General features: G+C 43.9%; 1 protein-coding gene across 2 annotated transcripts in view; it reads right to left on the reverse strand.

Annotated features, from left to right (window-relative positions):
• Positions 1-1,270: 1,270 nt before the first annotated feature.
• TMEM182 (transmembrane protein 182) overlaps positions 1,271-18,628 on the reverse strand; it is a 47,852-nt gene continuing 30,494 nt past the window's right edge. For both annotated transcript variants that reach the window (XM_088841594.1, XM_055399758.2), the window contains one exon: positions 1,271-3,393. In XM_088841594.1, coding sequence (XP_088697720.1) covers positions 3,173-3,393 — 221 coding nt within the window. In that variant the 3' untranslated portion in view covers positions 1,271-3,172. The remainder of the gene's footprint in view (positions 3,394-18,628) is intronic.

The following is an 18,628-nucleotide window of genomic DNA, read 5'->3' on the forward strand; positions in this document are numbered from 1 at the left end:
GAAAATCAATTTGGAGAAGTAAACAAATTTTAATGTCTTTTTTTTTTCTGTCTTATTGTGTCTGTGAATAGGAAGTAACAGACCTTAGAAATCATATTTTTCTGGAGGTTGGGTAAGTGGTAAACGGTAGGCTTTAGGGTTCACCATTTTATGACTAAAACAGCAACATTATGAAGCTCCTGCATTAATTAGAAACGCCATGCTATCACGTGGACAGGCAAAAGCATTAGAAATCATAAACTGTGCTGATAATGCTATCGACCAATCGATCAAAACCTAAGCATCTACAAGCATATGATGTGGCCCTATTCCCAGCAGCCTCGAGATGGCCTGCCAATTGTATGAGTAGTCAGTCAGGTCAAGTGGAGAGAGACTAGCAGGAAAAAAAACAAAACACAAAAACAAACTTATAAACGTAACACAAACACACACACACAAGTTGATAATCGATAATTACCAAGCATTGACACCTCTTCCATCATATAAATATACTCTTATAAGTGGATTTAATCTTCAAATTCAGTAAATACATTCCATAGATTAGTCATAAAAGCAGTCAGTGTCCAGTAACAGGACACTTAACAGTATTAGCGAACAGCATACCTTCAACCCCAAATTAAACATCATTCAGCATCTTTGTAGGGTTTTCCCAGCAGTTTCCTGTGTTCCCTGTCTCAGGACTGAACTAAACTGCTTGGGCAAAGAGGAGGAGAGAACACAGTCTCCACCAGAGTCCAAGGTCACACCTCACTTTCCTCTTACCTCACTTTTTCTACAAGTGTCACCAAAAAGCTATCTTATTTATTGAACTGAAATTTCAAGATGCAAAATCAGTCCTCTTAAAAAAGATTTTTAAAACTTTGAAAGATTTGGAAATAAATCAATACACTAAATAGAGAAATAAAACAAAGCATACTATACCAAATCAGATATAAGACTGTTACAAGACTGTATCTCTGTTATTTTTAAGTGTATTTTACTCGTTGACATAGTAAATACAATTCACCTTTCCTCCATGGATTGTTGCTTAAACAGATCAGGCAATATGCTTGAATTAATGTGATCGATGCATTACAACTATTACTTCCAAAGTATGGATCTGTGTAAAAGTGTCATGTACATCAGATATTCAGCCAGTTATCCTAAGATAAATATATGGTAGTCACACAAATACTAGAAAGTAAGACTAACCATCTGAAAACTACAAATATTCAAACCTTTACTGAAAAAAACAACAAAACAGCTTGCACATGAAATTCGAATGACTAGAAAAAGGCTCCATCCCAAAGTTCTACCAAAAGGAACTGTTTTTACAGATGCCATGAGTTAATCAAATACATCTAGCATCATCTGGAAAACTTAATAGCATGCCACAACTTAATATCATAGTCAACATGCATAACAGAACCCATAATTATTTTTGCAATAATCAGGCCAAAAGCAAAGAAATAAATGAAGCAATATAAAAATGAAACAGAAGAACACAAAGGAAAGTACCAGGAAAATGTGTATGATAAAATTGAAACCGCCTGAGAAACCAGTGAAGGCCCTGAAGTCTTTTCTTTCTTTTTTTAACAGGAAGGTCCAGTCGGTAGTTCAGTTCAGTTCAGTTCAGTTCAGTTCAGTAGGGAGCCCCTAAAACGCTCTGTGATCCGCACACACCTCAGACCTTCATTCTTCCCCCAGAGCACCCTCCCAGTAAACCAGGTTTAAAGGAAAGTACAAGATGTGCATAGAAGACACAATCTCGGGACTGGGGTAAGGCACCTGGGGACCAGCGCCTCTGCCCCACACCAGGCCCGGCTTCTAAGCGGTCACCCTTTCGTCCGCCTCCGACTCAAGCCCTTGGTGTCCGCAGCAGCTGTGGAGTAAAATGCTGTGTCTGGAACACGTCAGTCCGCACACCACACAGGGCCTCTGTGCCTTCACTAGGCGAGTCCTCCGTCAGGGGGCTTCCAAAATGCAAATTAGACCTAGGCTTCTCAGATGGATGTGATTTCCATCAAAACTAGTGCCAAACAAACATCTTTGATATGCAAAATGTCTACGCTAGTGAATATAATCATTCCTACATGCCCCGCCCCCCGCAAGTTTTCCTCCAAGAGGTTAAAGCAAATAGCTGATCTGTAAATGCTAATGAACTTGCTGTAAAGCTGAAGACAGGGAGGGACAACAGTGAAGGGCATCAAATCATGAGAAGAGCTACAACCCATAAGATCTTGGGGAAAGTTAACATTTCATAGTCTTTAATAAAGCAAGACTATTATCACCCTCATCTGGAAGCATTTTGGACGTTTATAGTGAGTGCATATTAAAAACACATTTCATCAGTAAATCTTCACATGCTGGACAGATTAGCAATATAATTTTTAGCTGGAAATTTTAAAATATCAAATAGAATTATGTACAAAGCACAGGCGCTTGGTTTTTACATACTTTCAACCATATTCCATATACAATTAAGTCATTTTCAGTTCATAAAAAATCCAATCTGCATTATCTATGATTTGGTACAGAGATTTGCTTCTTTTAAATATAGCTTAAGATTTATATAAGCATGCACAATTAAGTGAATAACTTAACATAACCAAACTTAATTTTGGTTAAGAACGCAGAATAAATACAGGTTGGTTTTGTGGGGGCCCATTCTAACCGATGAGTTTGTGTGGCTCCTGCTAAGGGAGTAAATTTGACCTATTTTTAAGTGGTGAATAATCTGCTCACAGGAGCTGGTACCTGTGTACGTGGGTATTTATGCACAGAGAAAAGAGGCAGAGTTAATTCTCTGACAACATTTGTTTGTTGTTCATAATGACTCTCCCAAGAATTTTTCTTAACAGCAGCAGAAGTGAATGCGAAGGAGGCTTAAATCAAATCATGAGATGGTATTCTGCACTCTCAGGCCCTGGTTACCTGCAAACTCCAACAAGTATGGTGAAAGGGATGAGGCCCTTGCTACCCACGGACTAGGTTCCTGAGGGCACTCAGACAAGACTGAAGCACTGGGGAGACTCTAGGACCCTCTTGGGAGAGAAGCCACAGTGGCTAATTCACACAGCAACTAACGAATCACATCAACTCATTCTGTGCCGGGGCCATGGAGACAAAATGGAAACAGAAAATAAGCTCTGTTTTAAAGCCATTCAAGGAGACACTGGAGGCAGCAGTCTGACTAGTGATGCATCTGAATGTGCCGTCCGACCACCAGAAACAGTAACCCAGCTAGCAGGGAGAAAAAAGTCCCTGCCGGGGCCAGGAAAAACGACCAGCCGTACAGCACAGAGGGGCTGAACTCCAAGCAGTCTCTCATCTTCATGTGTCTGTAGCTTTCCATGTCAGCCACCGCCTGGACCCAGATGACGTACAGCATCACCACCAGGGAAAACAGGACGCCTGAGGGGACAGAACAAGACACCTTTAGCCTTTCTGAAGATGTCTGCCCGAGCGTGCTAGCAGACCGATCACACACCCGATGCCAAAACTGTAAGAATGCAGTTCTAGCTAAATCGCCTACTTTGTGTCAGCCCTGCTATTGCATGCTTCCTAGGCACATCACTTACCGTCAACGCTCAGGGCATTGAGGGCGGGAGCTGCAGAAGAACAGGACAGTGGCTGACCTGTACTGGCTGAGCGCTTACCGTGTGCCAGGGGCTGTATCAGGGGCTTGTGAACCTAAGAGTCAAAGATCCCTTCTGCTACTGTGGAAGCCGCTTAGTCGTGTCCGACTCTGGGACCCCGTGGATAGCCCGCCAGGCAAGAATCCCTCTGTCCATGGGATTCTCCAGGCAAGAAAACTGGAGTGGGATGCCATTCCCTTCTCCAGGGAATCTTCAGGGATTGAACCCAGGTCTCCTGAAATGCTGGCAGATTCTTTACCGTCGGAGCCACGAGGGAAGCCCTGCCTAGCAGAATTTACTTTCCAACCTTTATCCGTCTTTATTGTGCATCTCGTTTGTGATGAGCATTGTTGTATGTTACTTCTTTCAACATGCACAACATACTCATGAAACAGGTACTCTGAACCCCCAGTTTCAAGCTTATGCAAATTCAGCTGGTATTTTTCCTAGCTGATTTTCAGTTCAAAGTCTGACTACTGTTGTAACAGTATAACAGTTATAACTACAGCTAACTGGTGCTGTAGTTAAATGTGACAGTGAAAACAGAAGCCAAGTAAGTAAGTACCAGAAAAAAACAGAGATGGGAGCACTGAACTAATATAAAAGAACATACGTGACTCTTTAACAAACTTTCTGTGGATTTGCGATCAAGAGCCTTATTAAATAAAAGAAAGGAAGAAAGAAAGGAGGGAGGGAGGGAGGAAACTACTAAACAAAAGGCAACATAATTTATCAACCATTTCAATATAAAACTGCAATCCACCTGTTCAAAAACACTGATGGGATTATAAGGGCAGAGAAGTATCACAGTGCTGGACCCTTGACTTTGTCAAATAATATGACAGAAGAGCTTTGTAAATGCGGAAATCTGAGACTACTACTAAGCACATGTGTTTCCATGTGACTATTACCGCGACAGCAGAAGGAGGTGGCACCGCTGCACTGAGCTACAGTCTCGAGAGTCTGCCAAGTTGATTCACTACTGAATGAGTGACAGGTCCCCACACACAAATTTATCCCAAAGCAAAACTTAGCTCCAGTAGTCATGTATGGATAGTGAGAGCTGGACCATAAAGAAGGCTGGGCGCTAAGAATCGATGCTTTCAAATCATGGTGCTGGAGAAGACTCTTGAGAGTCCCTTGGGCAGCAAGATCAAACCAGTCAATCCTAAAGGAAACCAATCCTGAATATTCACTGGAAGGGCTGATGCTGAAGCTGAAGCTCCAATCCTTTGCCCACCTGATGCGAAGAGCTGGCTCACTGTAAAAGACCCTCACACCGGGAAAGATTAAGGCCAAGAGGAAAAGGGGGTGGCAGAGGATGAGATGGCTGGATGGCATCATTGACTCAAAGGACATGAGTCTGAGCAAACTCTGGGAGATGGTGAAGGGCAGGGAATCATGACATGCTGCAGCTCATGGGATCGCAAAGAGTCAGACACAACTTAGCGACTGAACAACAAAAGTATACCTGAGGTCACTTGTAATTTGCCCAAAAGTTCAGTCCAAACTTGTTAATGATCTACTGTACTCTTTGAATGAGCGAACTGAACTATCAGGTATAAATGCTCCACAGTCCCATTGCTAATCTGTCTGGAAGGTAAGCACCACCCTGTGATCAGGAGCAGAGGCCGGGAAACATGGAGAGAACGGAGCTTTTAATGTGGGTTACAAGCCTAGCCATCCATCGCTCTTGTGGAGTTAACCAGGTTCCTAAAGCATTTAGGTGTCCTCGCCCTCCTGGGTCATCAATTTCATAAAAAATCTTGAGAAGGGCCCACACGTTATGTCAAAGTATGTCATCATCAGAGCTGAAACTTTACCCTGATTATGATACAAGCTACAGAGTTGTGAAGAGTCAACACAATGGCTTCACTAATAAGAACCATCCTTCACTCTGTTCTGAACATGAATGTAAACATTGCAGCGCAGAACAGAGCAGTCTAATCACTGCATGGACAACTGGATCACAAAGAAACTGTGAAGCCGGATACAGCCCGCAAGCTTCTCGTAGAGCCATGCCTCAGAGAGTGACAACAATATGGTGAGGCCATGTGTTGTCTAGCAACTCTGAGCATCTCAATGCATTTTTTTTCAGCAAATACACAGACACTGTGCTCTGCTAATGTAAAGGTGTGGCTTGGTCATCTGCATACCCTTTGCCTTATGCAAACACATTACAAACCATTTTTTATTATTTGCTTATATATATATATATATAATATAATATAATTATATAATATAATATAATTATATAATAATATATTATATATATATATATAATCTTCCTTGCATCCTGTCAATCTCTTTTGCTTTCAGGTATTTTTATTTTTAAAAATTTCCTTGGTGAATAACTGGTATCTTTATACACCTTTTCTTCAAGAGTTGTAAAACTCTTACTGAATTTAGACTACATTTTTTAAAGTATTGTAGGGGCCTCCCAGGTAGCTCAGTGGTAAAGAATCCACCTGCCAATGCAGGAGACATGGGTTTGATCCCTGGTCCAGGTAGTTTCCACACTCTGTGGAGCAACAAAGCCCGTGCGCCACAGCTACTGAGCCTGTGCTTTAGAGTCTGGGAGCTGCAACTACTGAAGCCTGCCTGCCCTAGAGCCAGTGCTCTGCAACCAGAGAGGACATTAGCAATGAGCTCTTGCATGTGACTAGAGAGCAGCTCCTGCTTGCCGCAACTAGAGAAAAAGTCCAGGCGGCAGTGAAGACCCAGCACAGCCAAGAATAATAAATAAATAAATAAAATTATTAAAAAGCATTGTAGGACATCATGCAGACGATCCATAATAAGGAAGAAATCAGTTACATTTAATTATTGCTGTTCTTTGAAGAGCAATTACATCCTGAAAGCAATGAATAATAGTTTTTTCTATCAATGCAGTCTTGTTCACTGGTTGGAGACATAGTCCATTTACTTCATAACAGATCAGCTTATGATTATACCCCTGGGGTAAAGCAGTGCTTCCCTACTCTTCATAACCCATTACATTGCCAGTGTCTTATGTGTGTGTGTATGTGTGTGTGTGCAGACAGACAGACAAACAGAAGGAAAATGAACTAACAAACATGGGAAACTATCAATATTTACACCAAAGGCCAACAGATTAGCTAATATGGCAGCAAAAATTTATGACGGGGACTGCATGAAGTCAGTAGCCAAAAGAGTCAGGAGACGATTGCTTACAGCAGGACTGATCATACACATACATATATTGAGGCGAACTGGAGTCAAGTTCCTCACTCCTGAAAAGGGAGTCACAAATTTGAAAAAGGCGAAAGCTAGAATGAACTCTCTGGTGTTTTTTCAGAATTGAATGTGTTGGTGTGAATTTATGGTTTTAGATAGATGGATAAATGAATGAATACGGAGGCAAATGTGTGCACACACCTTTGTGAGTGTGCGTACCTAGCTACACTTCCTGGCTGTTCCCTGCTCTGGTGTGGAGCACGCCGGGCATCCAGATCTTGGCTTCTAAACAAGGGATTCAGGGCATCTCTGAGAAACAGTTGAGTCCAGGCTGGGACAGAAAGTACAAGACAAATCTGGAACATCATGTTATACCAAAAAAGTACAGGTGTGCTCAGAGAACAGTGTGGGCATTCAGAAAACACATCTTGGGACTTCTCCTAGCCAGTTCTAAGAACATTTGCCTATTAAAGAAATAATGATAGAAGCCCATCGCATCCCATCAAACAAAAGAGGGACCCAAGAGCCCACAGAGGTATAAATAAGCAAGTGAATAAGTAAGTAGGGAGAAGGGAATGCCTTCCACTCAGAACGCTGACTTACAAACACAGGAGGAAGAGCTGAATCAGAGGTCATCACTAGGTGACCATTTAAGTCAGAACTAATTCAGGCAAGACGCAAAAATGGATACTAAAACTAGTGGATGAAATTTAGATGGGAAGTAAATGTTTACACCGGCTCACAGTCTTTTCCCACAAAACGTGCAATAGTCATAAAGAAAAAACAGCAACTTTGCACTGAAGAAACCTGCAAAACCCACTTTACTCAACGGATCGCAGTTGGTAAAACCAGGGACAGGACAGACTGATGTCACTTACCACTTCAAGAGATTCAGTGAGAACATAACGTAACGGCTGTGCTGCTGCAGTGGAAAGGGGAGAACCTAAATCCAGTACTGAGGAGGCATCAGACAAACCAACTCAGGAACGTCCCAGAAAACCACAGGCCTGTACTCTTTGAAAGAGCCCAGCTCACGAAGGTCAAAGAAGGATTTACTCTGGTTTGATGGACACTCAAATGACACATCTAAACACTGAGCATGTTCCAGGACTTGATTCTTTTGCTTTCTTTAATAGACATTGTTGGGAAAATTAGCAAAATTTGAAGGGAGTCTCTGGGTGAAGGGGCTTACCATTTCTCTGTAAGTTTGAAAATATATCAAAACAAGAAACAAAATGAATGAGAAGAAAAAAAGTGTGGTGGAAGTGTGTGGCTACCTGTGCTGGAAAGTGAATGCGGTGGGCATGGGGTGGGAGGAGAGGATGTGTGTTCACACCCAGAGAGACGCATCTCCTATCAGTGGGATATCGTGACTGTTGCAATATTATTGATCAATAATGTATGGATGTGAGAGGCAGACCATAAAGAAGACTGAGCGATGAAGAACTGATGCTTTCAAACTGGTGCTGCAGAAGATTCTTCAGAGTCCCTTGGACTGAAAGGAGATCAAACCAGTCAATCCTAAAGGAAATCAACCCAGAATACTCATTGGAAGGACTGACGCAGAAGCTGAAGCTCCAATACTCTGGCCACCTGATGCAAAGAACCAACACTTGGGAAAGACCCTGATGCTGGAAACGATTGAGGGCAGGAGGAGAAGGGGGCAACAGAGAATGAAATAGTTGGATGGCGTCACCGACTCAATGGACATGAGTTTTAGTAAACTCCGGGACATAGTGAAAAGACAGGGCAGCCCAGCGTGCTGCAGTCCACAGCGTCACAAAGAGTCAGACATGATTCAGGGATTGAACAACAGTGATTGATCTGGCCCACCCACCAACTGAAGCACTAATACTATGGGAAAATCGTAACTACAAAAAGGAGTTCATAAAAACATAAGCAATAGCTGTCTTGAGAGACAAGTGTGTTATAGTTCAGACCCACTTGCCACAGTGATTGTAGCAGGGATAGAAAGCATTGCCAATATCCAGGTAATAATTTTTTAAATGAAGTTATATTTAAATTAGGTCATACATTTTGAAAGCATGATTTATCTCCGATTGAATTTCATAATTTCTATTTTTTGAAGTCTAACAAAAATTCATAAAATAGCTTACTGGAGGCATAATCAAAATGCGGTCCCAAAGCCCATGAAGCTTTGTGATCATAATAAAACAAATAAATGGACAAGTAATTATGGCCTATCAATAAGGTGGGTTTCTTATTGGCCAAGTGGTGAGGAGTCATTCAAGCTTGTGACTATGCATAGTTTCTGTCACAAATGTCACCAATGCAACCTGGACAGCATTTTTTGTAGAAAGGTCATTTTCTGGTCTCATGTCTTTATTTAGTCAATGAAGCTTATGTATTGGGTATTATCTATCAGATTTTTCGAATACTTACTACTTTTTTGGATTGGCTTTATATTCAATACTCTGTACTCTTTCTCTCTCTCCCTCTTTTGGCCATTTCCCTTGGCATGCAGGATCTTAGTTCCCTGACTAGGGAATGAACCCACATCTCCTGCATTGGAAGCACGGAGTATTAACCACTAGACCACCAGGGAAGTCTCAATACTCTGTACTGTCTTGTGAAACAATGATTGAGAGGTAGAGAATGATTGTTCAGGTATGTCCACATCTACTCATAAGTAGTGAGGGGTTTCATCCGAGAAGCAGTTTCATTTAAGGCCAAGGAAGGGTCTTCTGACGGTAACTGAGTTTCGGGAAGTATTTGGTGGTTGAAGAGCACAGGGCTGCAGTCTGTCTGCCCTGGTTCAGGTTTACTGTTTAGAAAGTTTAAACTTTAGTAGCTGAGTAACACTGAGCGTGTTTCTAACGTCTCTGTGTCTCCGACTCATCACTGGTGAAATACAGATGACACAAGCGCCCACCGGAGAGGTCAATAAGAGGAATGAACAGAGGGAAGCACTCCAGGAGCCAGATGCCCCCGACAGGACAAGCCCACAGCCAACACTGAGCTTTGGCGTGCGCTCCTGCTGTAGCTAGAAATATCATCCTCTGAAACCTTCTGAAGCCTCAGAGCTTCTCATGTGACGGGACTATTTCAGGACGGGCCAAGAGGCACGAGAAGCTTGCCGTGGCTTCTCCTTTCTGAGACTTCATGGAAGCAGAGAGGGAAAGGTGGTTTCACGTGTCTGCCCGGGAATCCTCCACCAGGTGGCGCCCGTCACCTCACAGCCCCCGTCTAGGGGATATTTCAGAAAGCGCATCAGGAGAATCCAAACTGGAGCTTAGTCGTATTAAGGACGTTTTCTGTTTCCACTGTCCAGTCAAGCAAGCCTCCCTCCCCTCCACAGCAGCCCCTTAGTCAGAGGAAGCAGAGATTCTTCCTAGGAAAATCCAGCCCGTGTCGATCTGATCATTCAGACAAATCTACACCTCATGTGCTTCTCTTCTACATAAGACAGTGTGTGTGAAGGGAAAAAAGGCCTCAGAAAACACATAACATAATCTAGTGAAGAAAGCAATATGCCTTGTCCACTCACTACTAGTTATTTTCCAGCAAGTGACAGTTTGGGGAAAGGGTGCGGAATGAAACAGAATATTCGCAAACAAATTAAACGCCTCACTGTACGGAGTAAACAGCGGACGTTGATGATACACGTACTTTGCAAAAGGAAGATGAGGCAGATGGAAACACACTCTGCCCGTCCACCTTGGCAAAACTCACTCCAAACCAGAGATCCTATTTATAGGTCAGAAAGTCTTGTCACCTGACATGTTTAAGACTCCTCAGGGTGGAGGTTAATTATTCAATGCATTCATTTGTCAGGCCTGTTATGCTAGTTCTCAGCTCAGATACATTTTTTAAAAGGGGGTGGGGAGCATTTATTTATCCAAGTTTTAAATTGAAGCTTTTTTCAAAAACGTTCCACCAAAGCTATTACTGAGTAGGCCTCTCACATCCTCGATTCACCTGGGCAGGAGTTGACCACAGTCCAGATGGTCCCCAGCAAGGATGGTGCAACCAGCCAAGGCTGGGGTGGTGGGGGCGGGGGTGACTCCTCTCTCCCCCTCACCCCCGCCTCCCCTCTGCAGCCAGCGTCTGGCTCAGAGGTTAAACTGACTGCGATGCATTCTTTTAGAATTCCCCCTCCGGGGACTTGTCCCTTCACTTTAGTGTCACATACAGGCAGATCTTGTTTTACTGCCCTTCACTTGACTGTGCGTCTCAGATACTGCATTTTTTAGTAAAGTGAAGGTCTGTGGCAACCTGCACCGAGCAAGTCTGTCAGCGCCATTTTTCCACACACCATTTGCTCGCTTTGCGTTTCTGCGTCACATCGTGGCCGTCCTTGCACTATTTAAACCTGTTTTTAGACATAATGGTATTGCACACTAACGGATTACAGCAGAGAAGGGTCTGGAGGCAAACCCACCATCTCTTTGAGGTGTGCTGTGTCTACGTTGACGCCCATTCAAAACCAAGACAAGGCAAGTCTGATTCTAACAGTCTGTGCCACAAGTCTCAGCTAGAAGCCACGTGGAGAAAAGGACACTTTTGCATCTGAGAAAGAAAAGTAGTATGACTTTAAAGTACTTTTGTAAATAACAACTCTTCTAAGCTCTTCCCTATTTAATACTGGCCAAGGCTGACTTACTCTGGTACTTTATATTTATTAAAAAAAGTCAGATTGAGGATATTAAAATTCCACAGGAGAACAGTATCAGAATCCAACACGATGATTTTCCTAGACAAATCCCCAAATGTGACAACTGAAGATGCAAAGCAAGTGTACAAAAACAGGTACTTTTAGAAACATGAGTCACTGGTTCCTCTGTTCCTACTTAGAAGGCAGACCTGTACACCTGAGACTCTGGACTGAGCACAAGGAAAACCTGAGCAACCATTCTGCATTTCCAGAAAATCCGAGACACTAATTCTCCTTCAACAGTACATCCGCCTGACAGATCAGCAATGCCTGGTTATTATTCATCACTATTTCCCTCCACCGCCCACCTCCAACAGACCAGAGCCCTGAATAAAATGCTCAAGTCCTGTACTTTGGTATATATTTGGTTCCATACTGAGAAGGTAAGCTTTCGATTTTCTCTGAAAGCCCACTTCTTGCCTGCTAAGGAGACAGAAGCTTTAGCAAAGCCACCTGGCAAGCCCGTGCAGGCCCTCCAGGTCAGTTTCCCTCATGGGGAGGTCCCCTCAGCTCCCCGCCGGTCAGCAGCTATTTATAGTCTGGGCCTCTCACTACAGGGACTGGAGAGGGCAGGGGCGCTCAGAGAGGTGTGTGTGCCTGTAAGTGGAGAACGCCTGCCTCCAGGCCGTCAGCAGTGCTTCCCTGATCCCTCCTGCTCTTGGTCTGTTTCCTCCACGCTCTCCTCCGCTCTGACCATTTGGCTTTATCTGGAGGAAGATGTGAGGAGCCCGGCATGACCCCCGAGCCTCCTGATCCCCGAGCCTCCTGTGAGCCACGTGTTTGGTCTCAGCCAAAGGAGAGTGAATATCTGACATACATCCCTGGGATTCTATGAGCTACTTTTTCTGGCATTGGGGTAAAAAACGTCTCCTGCAGTGTGCATCCATCACATCTGTGTTTTCTCTAGAAATGAGTGTGGTTCACCATGAACTAATACAAATTCCACTGACCTTTTAAAGGAAATAAGAAAACACAGCACAAATCCCATGTGCTTCTGAGTCAGTTTTACCTTCTTGAAGAAGAGTGTCATGTTCCCTTCACATCCACTTACCCCCTGACCCATGTTTTAAGGGGCTCCCATCCCTACCCTCTTAGCAAGCACTGTCCTCCAGACTAGACGGACATGCTCGGGGTGTCTGCTGCAGGCGGCAGAGGGTTTGTGCAGCTCACCCACTCACTCCACTCATGTCTCCGGTGAGCCACGGCAGCGTGTGAAACAGCTGTCTGGACAGGGAAAGGACGCCCTGTGGTCACTGAATGGGGCAGGAGCCAGGCCACAAAGGGCTCACTGCACTGCCGAGGTGTCCTCCCCTGCGGCTAGCAGACCCTGGGCCTGGAGTGTGGGCTTCGATGGGCCTCTGACTAACAAGACAGGTGTGCAGTCTCAACCAACATGAGATGCTACCAAGGCATTTAGCCAAGATTCAGAAGTTTCCCAGCCCTCTCGACCCAGGTGAGACTCTGTGGAGCTGAAAAAAATATAATCCCAGGTTGTCACTCAGGAAAAGGTGATTTCAACTATGGAAGAGAAATCTGTCTACCCCGTTGTTCAGTCGCTGAGTCATGTCCGACTCTTTGTGATCCCCTGGACTGCAACACAACAGGCTTCCCTGTCCTTCACCATCTCCCGAAGTTTGCTCAAACTCGCGTCCATTGAGTCGATGATGCCTTCCAACCATTTCATGCTCTGCTGCCCTCTTCTCCTCCCGCCCTCAATCTTTCCCAGCATCGGGGTCTTATCTAAATAGGTGGCTTCAGAGGTATTGGAGCTTCAGCTTCAGCATCAGTCCTGCTAATGAATATTCAGGGTTGATTTCTTTAGGATTGACTGGTTTGATCTCCTTGCAATCCAAGGGACTCTAAAGAGTCTTCTCCAGCACCACAATGAAAAACAATCAATTCTTTGGCACTCAGCCTTCTTTATACCATGATAGGCTGATAAAATACTGTTTTTAGCTGTGCTGGATTATCCCCCACTGTCAGTGCTCCAGAACATCCCAAACCCTGTCCTCACTATTTCCTGTCCACTCGGGGATCTTACTCATGCACAGCAATTCCCGCACTGATGTCACTTTGGCTGGCGTTAGCAACACTCAGCCACACAATGATTTTCTCCACATAATTCAAATGCTTTCTAATGGCATGCCTTCCGACATCTTTCCCATCATATCGGGTATCACAGGGTGCGCAGAAGCCGTGAGTCAGCCCTCCACAGCTGAGCCCCACGGAGTTCACATTGGAAGAAAGCTCAGCAACTCTTCAGGCCTTGGAGTGGTGTGGCGGAGACTCACTTAAACAGACTCGGGGGCTGTCACGTCCTGACGATCACCTCGCGCTTGGTCTGGAACTGAACTTCCGTGGGGAACACATGGTTCGGCCGGAGGAGGCATCTGGCCCAGAGCGGGAAGTGACGACCCAGGGCCTTCATACTCTGCCCGAGCCGCTGACAGAGCGCGAGGACGACCGCGGACCCCGCCCCTGCTCACACCGACAGCTGTGACGTCAGCACGCCACGGCGTGCGTGGGATGCGCGGCCTGCGTGCTGAGGCCAGGCCTGCGTGCACACACCAGCAAGGCCAGTCGGAATGTGGTTCCGCCGTCTCAAGCCCATCTGTTCAAATAAAGAGAGAGTGTCCTGTTTGTGGTGTGGATGAAGTAGCTCCGGCAACTGCGGGCCCGGGCCACACCTGTTTCCGACTGCCAGGCCCAGCACGGAGAGTTGGCATGGGGAGACAGCGAGGTCTGGAGTGACCAGCAAGCCCTGAAAAGGAGAGGTTTTGGAATACTTGCCCCCTAGAATGAGAACTCTTCGTTTTGAAAACGTGACCTCTAATCACAGAAAGGTCGATAAATTCGATCCAGTTTAACTCAGTAAATGACTGCATGCATAGTTCCATGTTAAATATAGTACAGAAAAGTCCTGGCTGCCCCCAAAACCTAGTGATCAGAGCACATTTTCCTAATGTCCCTATAGAATAGTCTGTAAGTTTCCATTTCCAACTCTGAGAGTATTAATTGCCTATTAAAATATCTGGGGGTGGAAATATTAGACAACTGAAAGATTTTTAAAATTTGTCTCTCAATAACACTCAGGCTTATGGATGATTTATTAAAGCCCCATAATTGCTTTAAAAGATGTGTCTCATGGTGGAAATTGCTACTAGACAGTAAGTTTCAGGTATTCCTGAGAACATCCAAACTGATAAAATAGTAATTTAAAAAATCTCATCCAATGGAATACCTCCTTGTATTCTTAGGAAATAAATGGCCATACATAAACAGTAAATAATTGGTCTGTGAAGGAAATTAAAAGGCAGATTTGAAGTCTTCTTGTAACTGTCTGGTTGAGTGGCTTTCAGGACTAGGCTCCTGGAACACATTGACTCCTCCCTTTCGCATAAAGTCCTGAGCCAAGAGGACCTCAGCCCCATACCCAATGCAGCCAGAGAGCCACTGAAGAGAGAAAACCTACTGGTCAAATATGAATCAGATGCTTCATCTTTCTTCAGAGTCCTCAGCCAAACTAATTCTTGAGATACACAATTTTCTCAAACAAATTATAAAATGGAAAAAGAATGACCAACAATTTTTTCAAGAGCACTGCATACACACAAACACACAATTCTCTAATAAGATGAAACCCAGGATCACAGTATCTCTGAGTTTAAAACAATCATGTTGCCCATAATGTAAGTACTGGACTACTGCTAGTACATATTCCCTTTATGGAGAAAGGTTTAAAAAGATGGAAAAGCAAAGAAGAAGAAAGAAAGGTTTACACATTTTAGTAGAGGGAGATTATTTCTGGGAAGATCATGGGAAAATATAACCATAACTAGACCTTTGAATGAAGTGAGAATAGAGTGTGATTTGGGTGAGAAAATATATTTGGTGAAGATGCTCAGTTTTAAGGCATATAAGGGATTCCACTTCAGTTCAGCCGCTCAGTCGTGTCCAACTCTTTGCGACCCCATGGACTTCAGCACGCCCAGCTTCCCTCTCTATCACCAACTCCCTGACACTGCTCAAACTCATGTCCATTCAATCAGTGATGCCATCAAACCATCTCATCCTCTGTTGTCCCCTTCTCTTCCTGCCTTCAATCTTTCCCAGCATCAGAGTCTTTTCCAATGAGTCAGTTCTTCCTATCAGATGGCCAAAGTATTGGAGTTTCAGCTTCTACATCAGTCCCTCCAATGAACACCCAGGACTGATCACCTTTAGGATGGACTGGTTGGATCTTCTTATAGTTCAAGGGACTCTCAAGAGTCTTCTCCAGTTCAAAAGCATCAATTCTTCAGCACTCAACTTTCTTTACAGTCAAACTTTCACATCCATACATGACTACTGGAAAAACCATAGGTTTGACTAGACAGATCTTTGTCAGCAAAGAAATGTCTCTGCTTTCTAATATGCTAGGTTGGTCATAATTTTTCTTCCAAGGAGCAAGCGTCTTTTAATGTCATGGCTGCAGTCACCATCTGCAGGGATTTTGGAGCCCAAGAAAATAAAGTCTCTCACTGTTTCCATTGTTTCCCCATCTATTTGCATCCCTATGAAGTGATGGGACCAGATGCCATGATCTTAGTTTCTTGAACATTGAATTTTAAGCCAGCTTTTTTACTCTCACTTTCATCAAGAGGCTCTTTAGTTCCTCTTCCCTTTCTGCCATAAGGGTGGTGTCATCTGCGAATCTGAGGCTATTGGTATTTCTCCCGGCGATCTTGATTCCAGCTTGTGCTTCCTCCACTCCAGCATTTCTCATGATGTACACTCATGTGACCTGTACAGATTTCTCGGGTCAGGTGGTCTGGTATTCCCATCTCTTAAAGAATTTTCCACAGTTTGCTGTGATTCGCATAGTCAAAGGCTTTGGCTTAATCAATAAAGCAGAAGTAGATATTCTTCTGGAATTCTCTTGCTTTCTCTGTGATTCAATGGATGTTGGCAATTTGATCCCTGGTTCTTCTGCCTTTTCTAAATCCAGCTTGAACATATGTAATTTCATGGTTCACGTACTGTTGTAGCCTGGCTTGGAGAATTTTGAGCATTACTTTGCCAGTGTGTGAGATGTGTGCAATTGTGCGGCAGCCCTTCTTTGGGACTGGAATGAAAACTGACCTTTTCCAGTCCTGTAGCCACTGCTAAGTTTTCCAAATATGCTGGCATATTGAGTGAAGCATTTTCACAGCATCATCTTCAAGATTTGAATAAGGGATTTGATCTAATGGAATTATGAAGTATAGAGAGATTATCAGTTGTGAGATCTAAGTTAAAGAAGCCAGGCACAGTGTGATTCCACAGACATGAAATGTCCAGAAGAGGAAACTCACAGGGACAGAAAGTGGACTGGTGGTTACCAGAGCTAGAGGGGAGAGACGAGAAGGGGAGGATGAGGTTTCTTTGTAATAAGATAAGAAAAAAAAATATTCCGGAATCAGATAGTGCTGATCTTTGTCCAGCTCTGGAAATGTACTCAAAACACTGCATGACACACTTCAAAATGGTACATTTTGTGGTTCAGTTCAGTTCAGTCGCTCAGTCGTGTCCGACTCTCCGCAACCCCATGAATCACAGCAAGCCAGGCCTCCCTGTCCATCACCAGCTCCCGGAGTTCACTCAAACTCATGTCCACAGAGTCGGTGATGCCATCCAGCCATCTCATTCTCGGTCGTCCCCTTCTCCTCCCGCCCCCAACCTTTCCCAGCATCAGAGTCTTTTCCAGTGAGTCAACTCGACGCATGAGGTGGCCAAACTATTGCAGTTTCAGCTTTAGCGTCAGTCCTTCCAATGAACACCCAGGATCGATCTTCCTTAGAATGGACTGGTTGGATCTCCTTGCGGTACAAGGGACTCTCAAGAGTCTTCTCCAACACCACAGTTCATTTTGTGGTATGTGAACTATATTTCAAATATTTGAAGTTATTTTTAAAATCATGAGCTCAGATGGGTAAATCTGGGCCCTTGATAAAGACTCCCTGAAGACTCAGTGAAGAGAATAGTTGAAATAAGAGATGAAAAGAAAGACAGAAGAGATTAGATAGGGCTCCTGTCCCCAGGGTGGGCTTTGGTTTCATTTGTTGTTTTGTGGGGTTTTTAAGCTCGTTGAGCAGAGATTACTCTTCTTATTCCCTCTGCAAAATCAAGTATAATTTTTATACAAAAATAATGCTTAAAGAAGCCATTTTGTTAACTGATTCTGGGCAGCAACATGAGTTGTCTTTGCAGCAACTACAAAGGCTGCTGAGCCACGCAGCCTGTCCCGTCCTTCATGGTCACTACAGTCTGAGGTGAGGTACCTGGACCTTCTCATGTGACCCTGCAACACAGCAAAGGTAGGTCCAGTTGGGTCGTGTTAGTGCTCAGTTGTGTCCGACTCTGACCCCATGGACTGTAGCCCACCAGGCCCCTCTGTCCATGGGATTTCCCGGGAAAGAATACTGGAGTGGGTTACCATTTTCTCCTCCACAGTTGGGTCTTAGGCTGAAGTTTGTCTAAATTCCTAGAATTCTTATGTTTACAAAAAGATATCGTGCTTATATGTTTTCAGGTTAGTGCTCTGAATTTTAATTCCCAATGAAGAGAAAAAGTCTTAAAATTCACAAAACTCACCTATTCAGTTATTTTTCTATTTGTACTATGATCATTTCAGTGGGACTTAGAAGGACTGGTGGACTTCCCTGGTGGCTCAGACAGTAAAGTGCCTGCCTACAATGCAGGAGACCCGGGTTTGACCCCTGCATCAGGAAGATGCTCTGGAGAAGGAAATGGCAACCCACTCCAGTACTCTTGCCTGAAAAAATCCCATGGATGGAGGAACCTGGTAGGCTACAGTCCACGGGGTCTCAAAGAGTCAGACACGACTGAGTGACTTCACTTAGAAGGACTAGTTGGAAAGCTGAATTTTAGTTTAAAATAGCTGACTATTTTATTTTAAATGCAGGTTTTACAGAGAAAGTGCTTAGATAACACATATGAACCACAGTCATGAAAATGGAAGGATGATGTTGTAGAAAAAAATTGATTTTCACCTGAGATAAATAAATCATGAGGGTTTGTAATATCGTAATGGGCTATCTTCTTAGGCACACACAAGAGGCTTCACATACATCCAGATGTTATAGACATGTGTCGTGAC

The sequence above is a fragment of the Moschus berezovskii genome, chromosome 11, assembly GCF_049115385.1.
Source record: "Moschus berezovskii isolate FMDL1 chromosome 11, NW_MosBer_1.0, whole genome shotgun sequence".
Taxonomy (NCBI): domain Eukaryota; kingdom Metazoa; phylum Chordata; class Mammalia; order Artiodactyla; family Moschidae; genus Moschus; species Moschus berezovskii.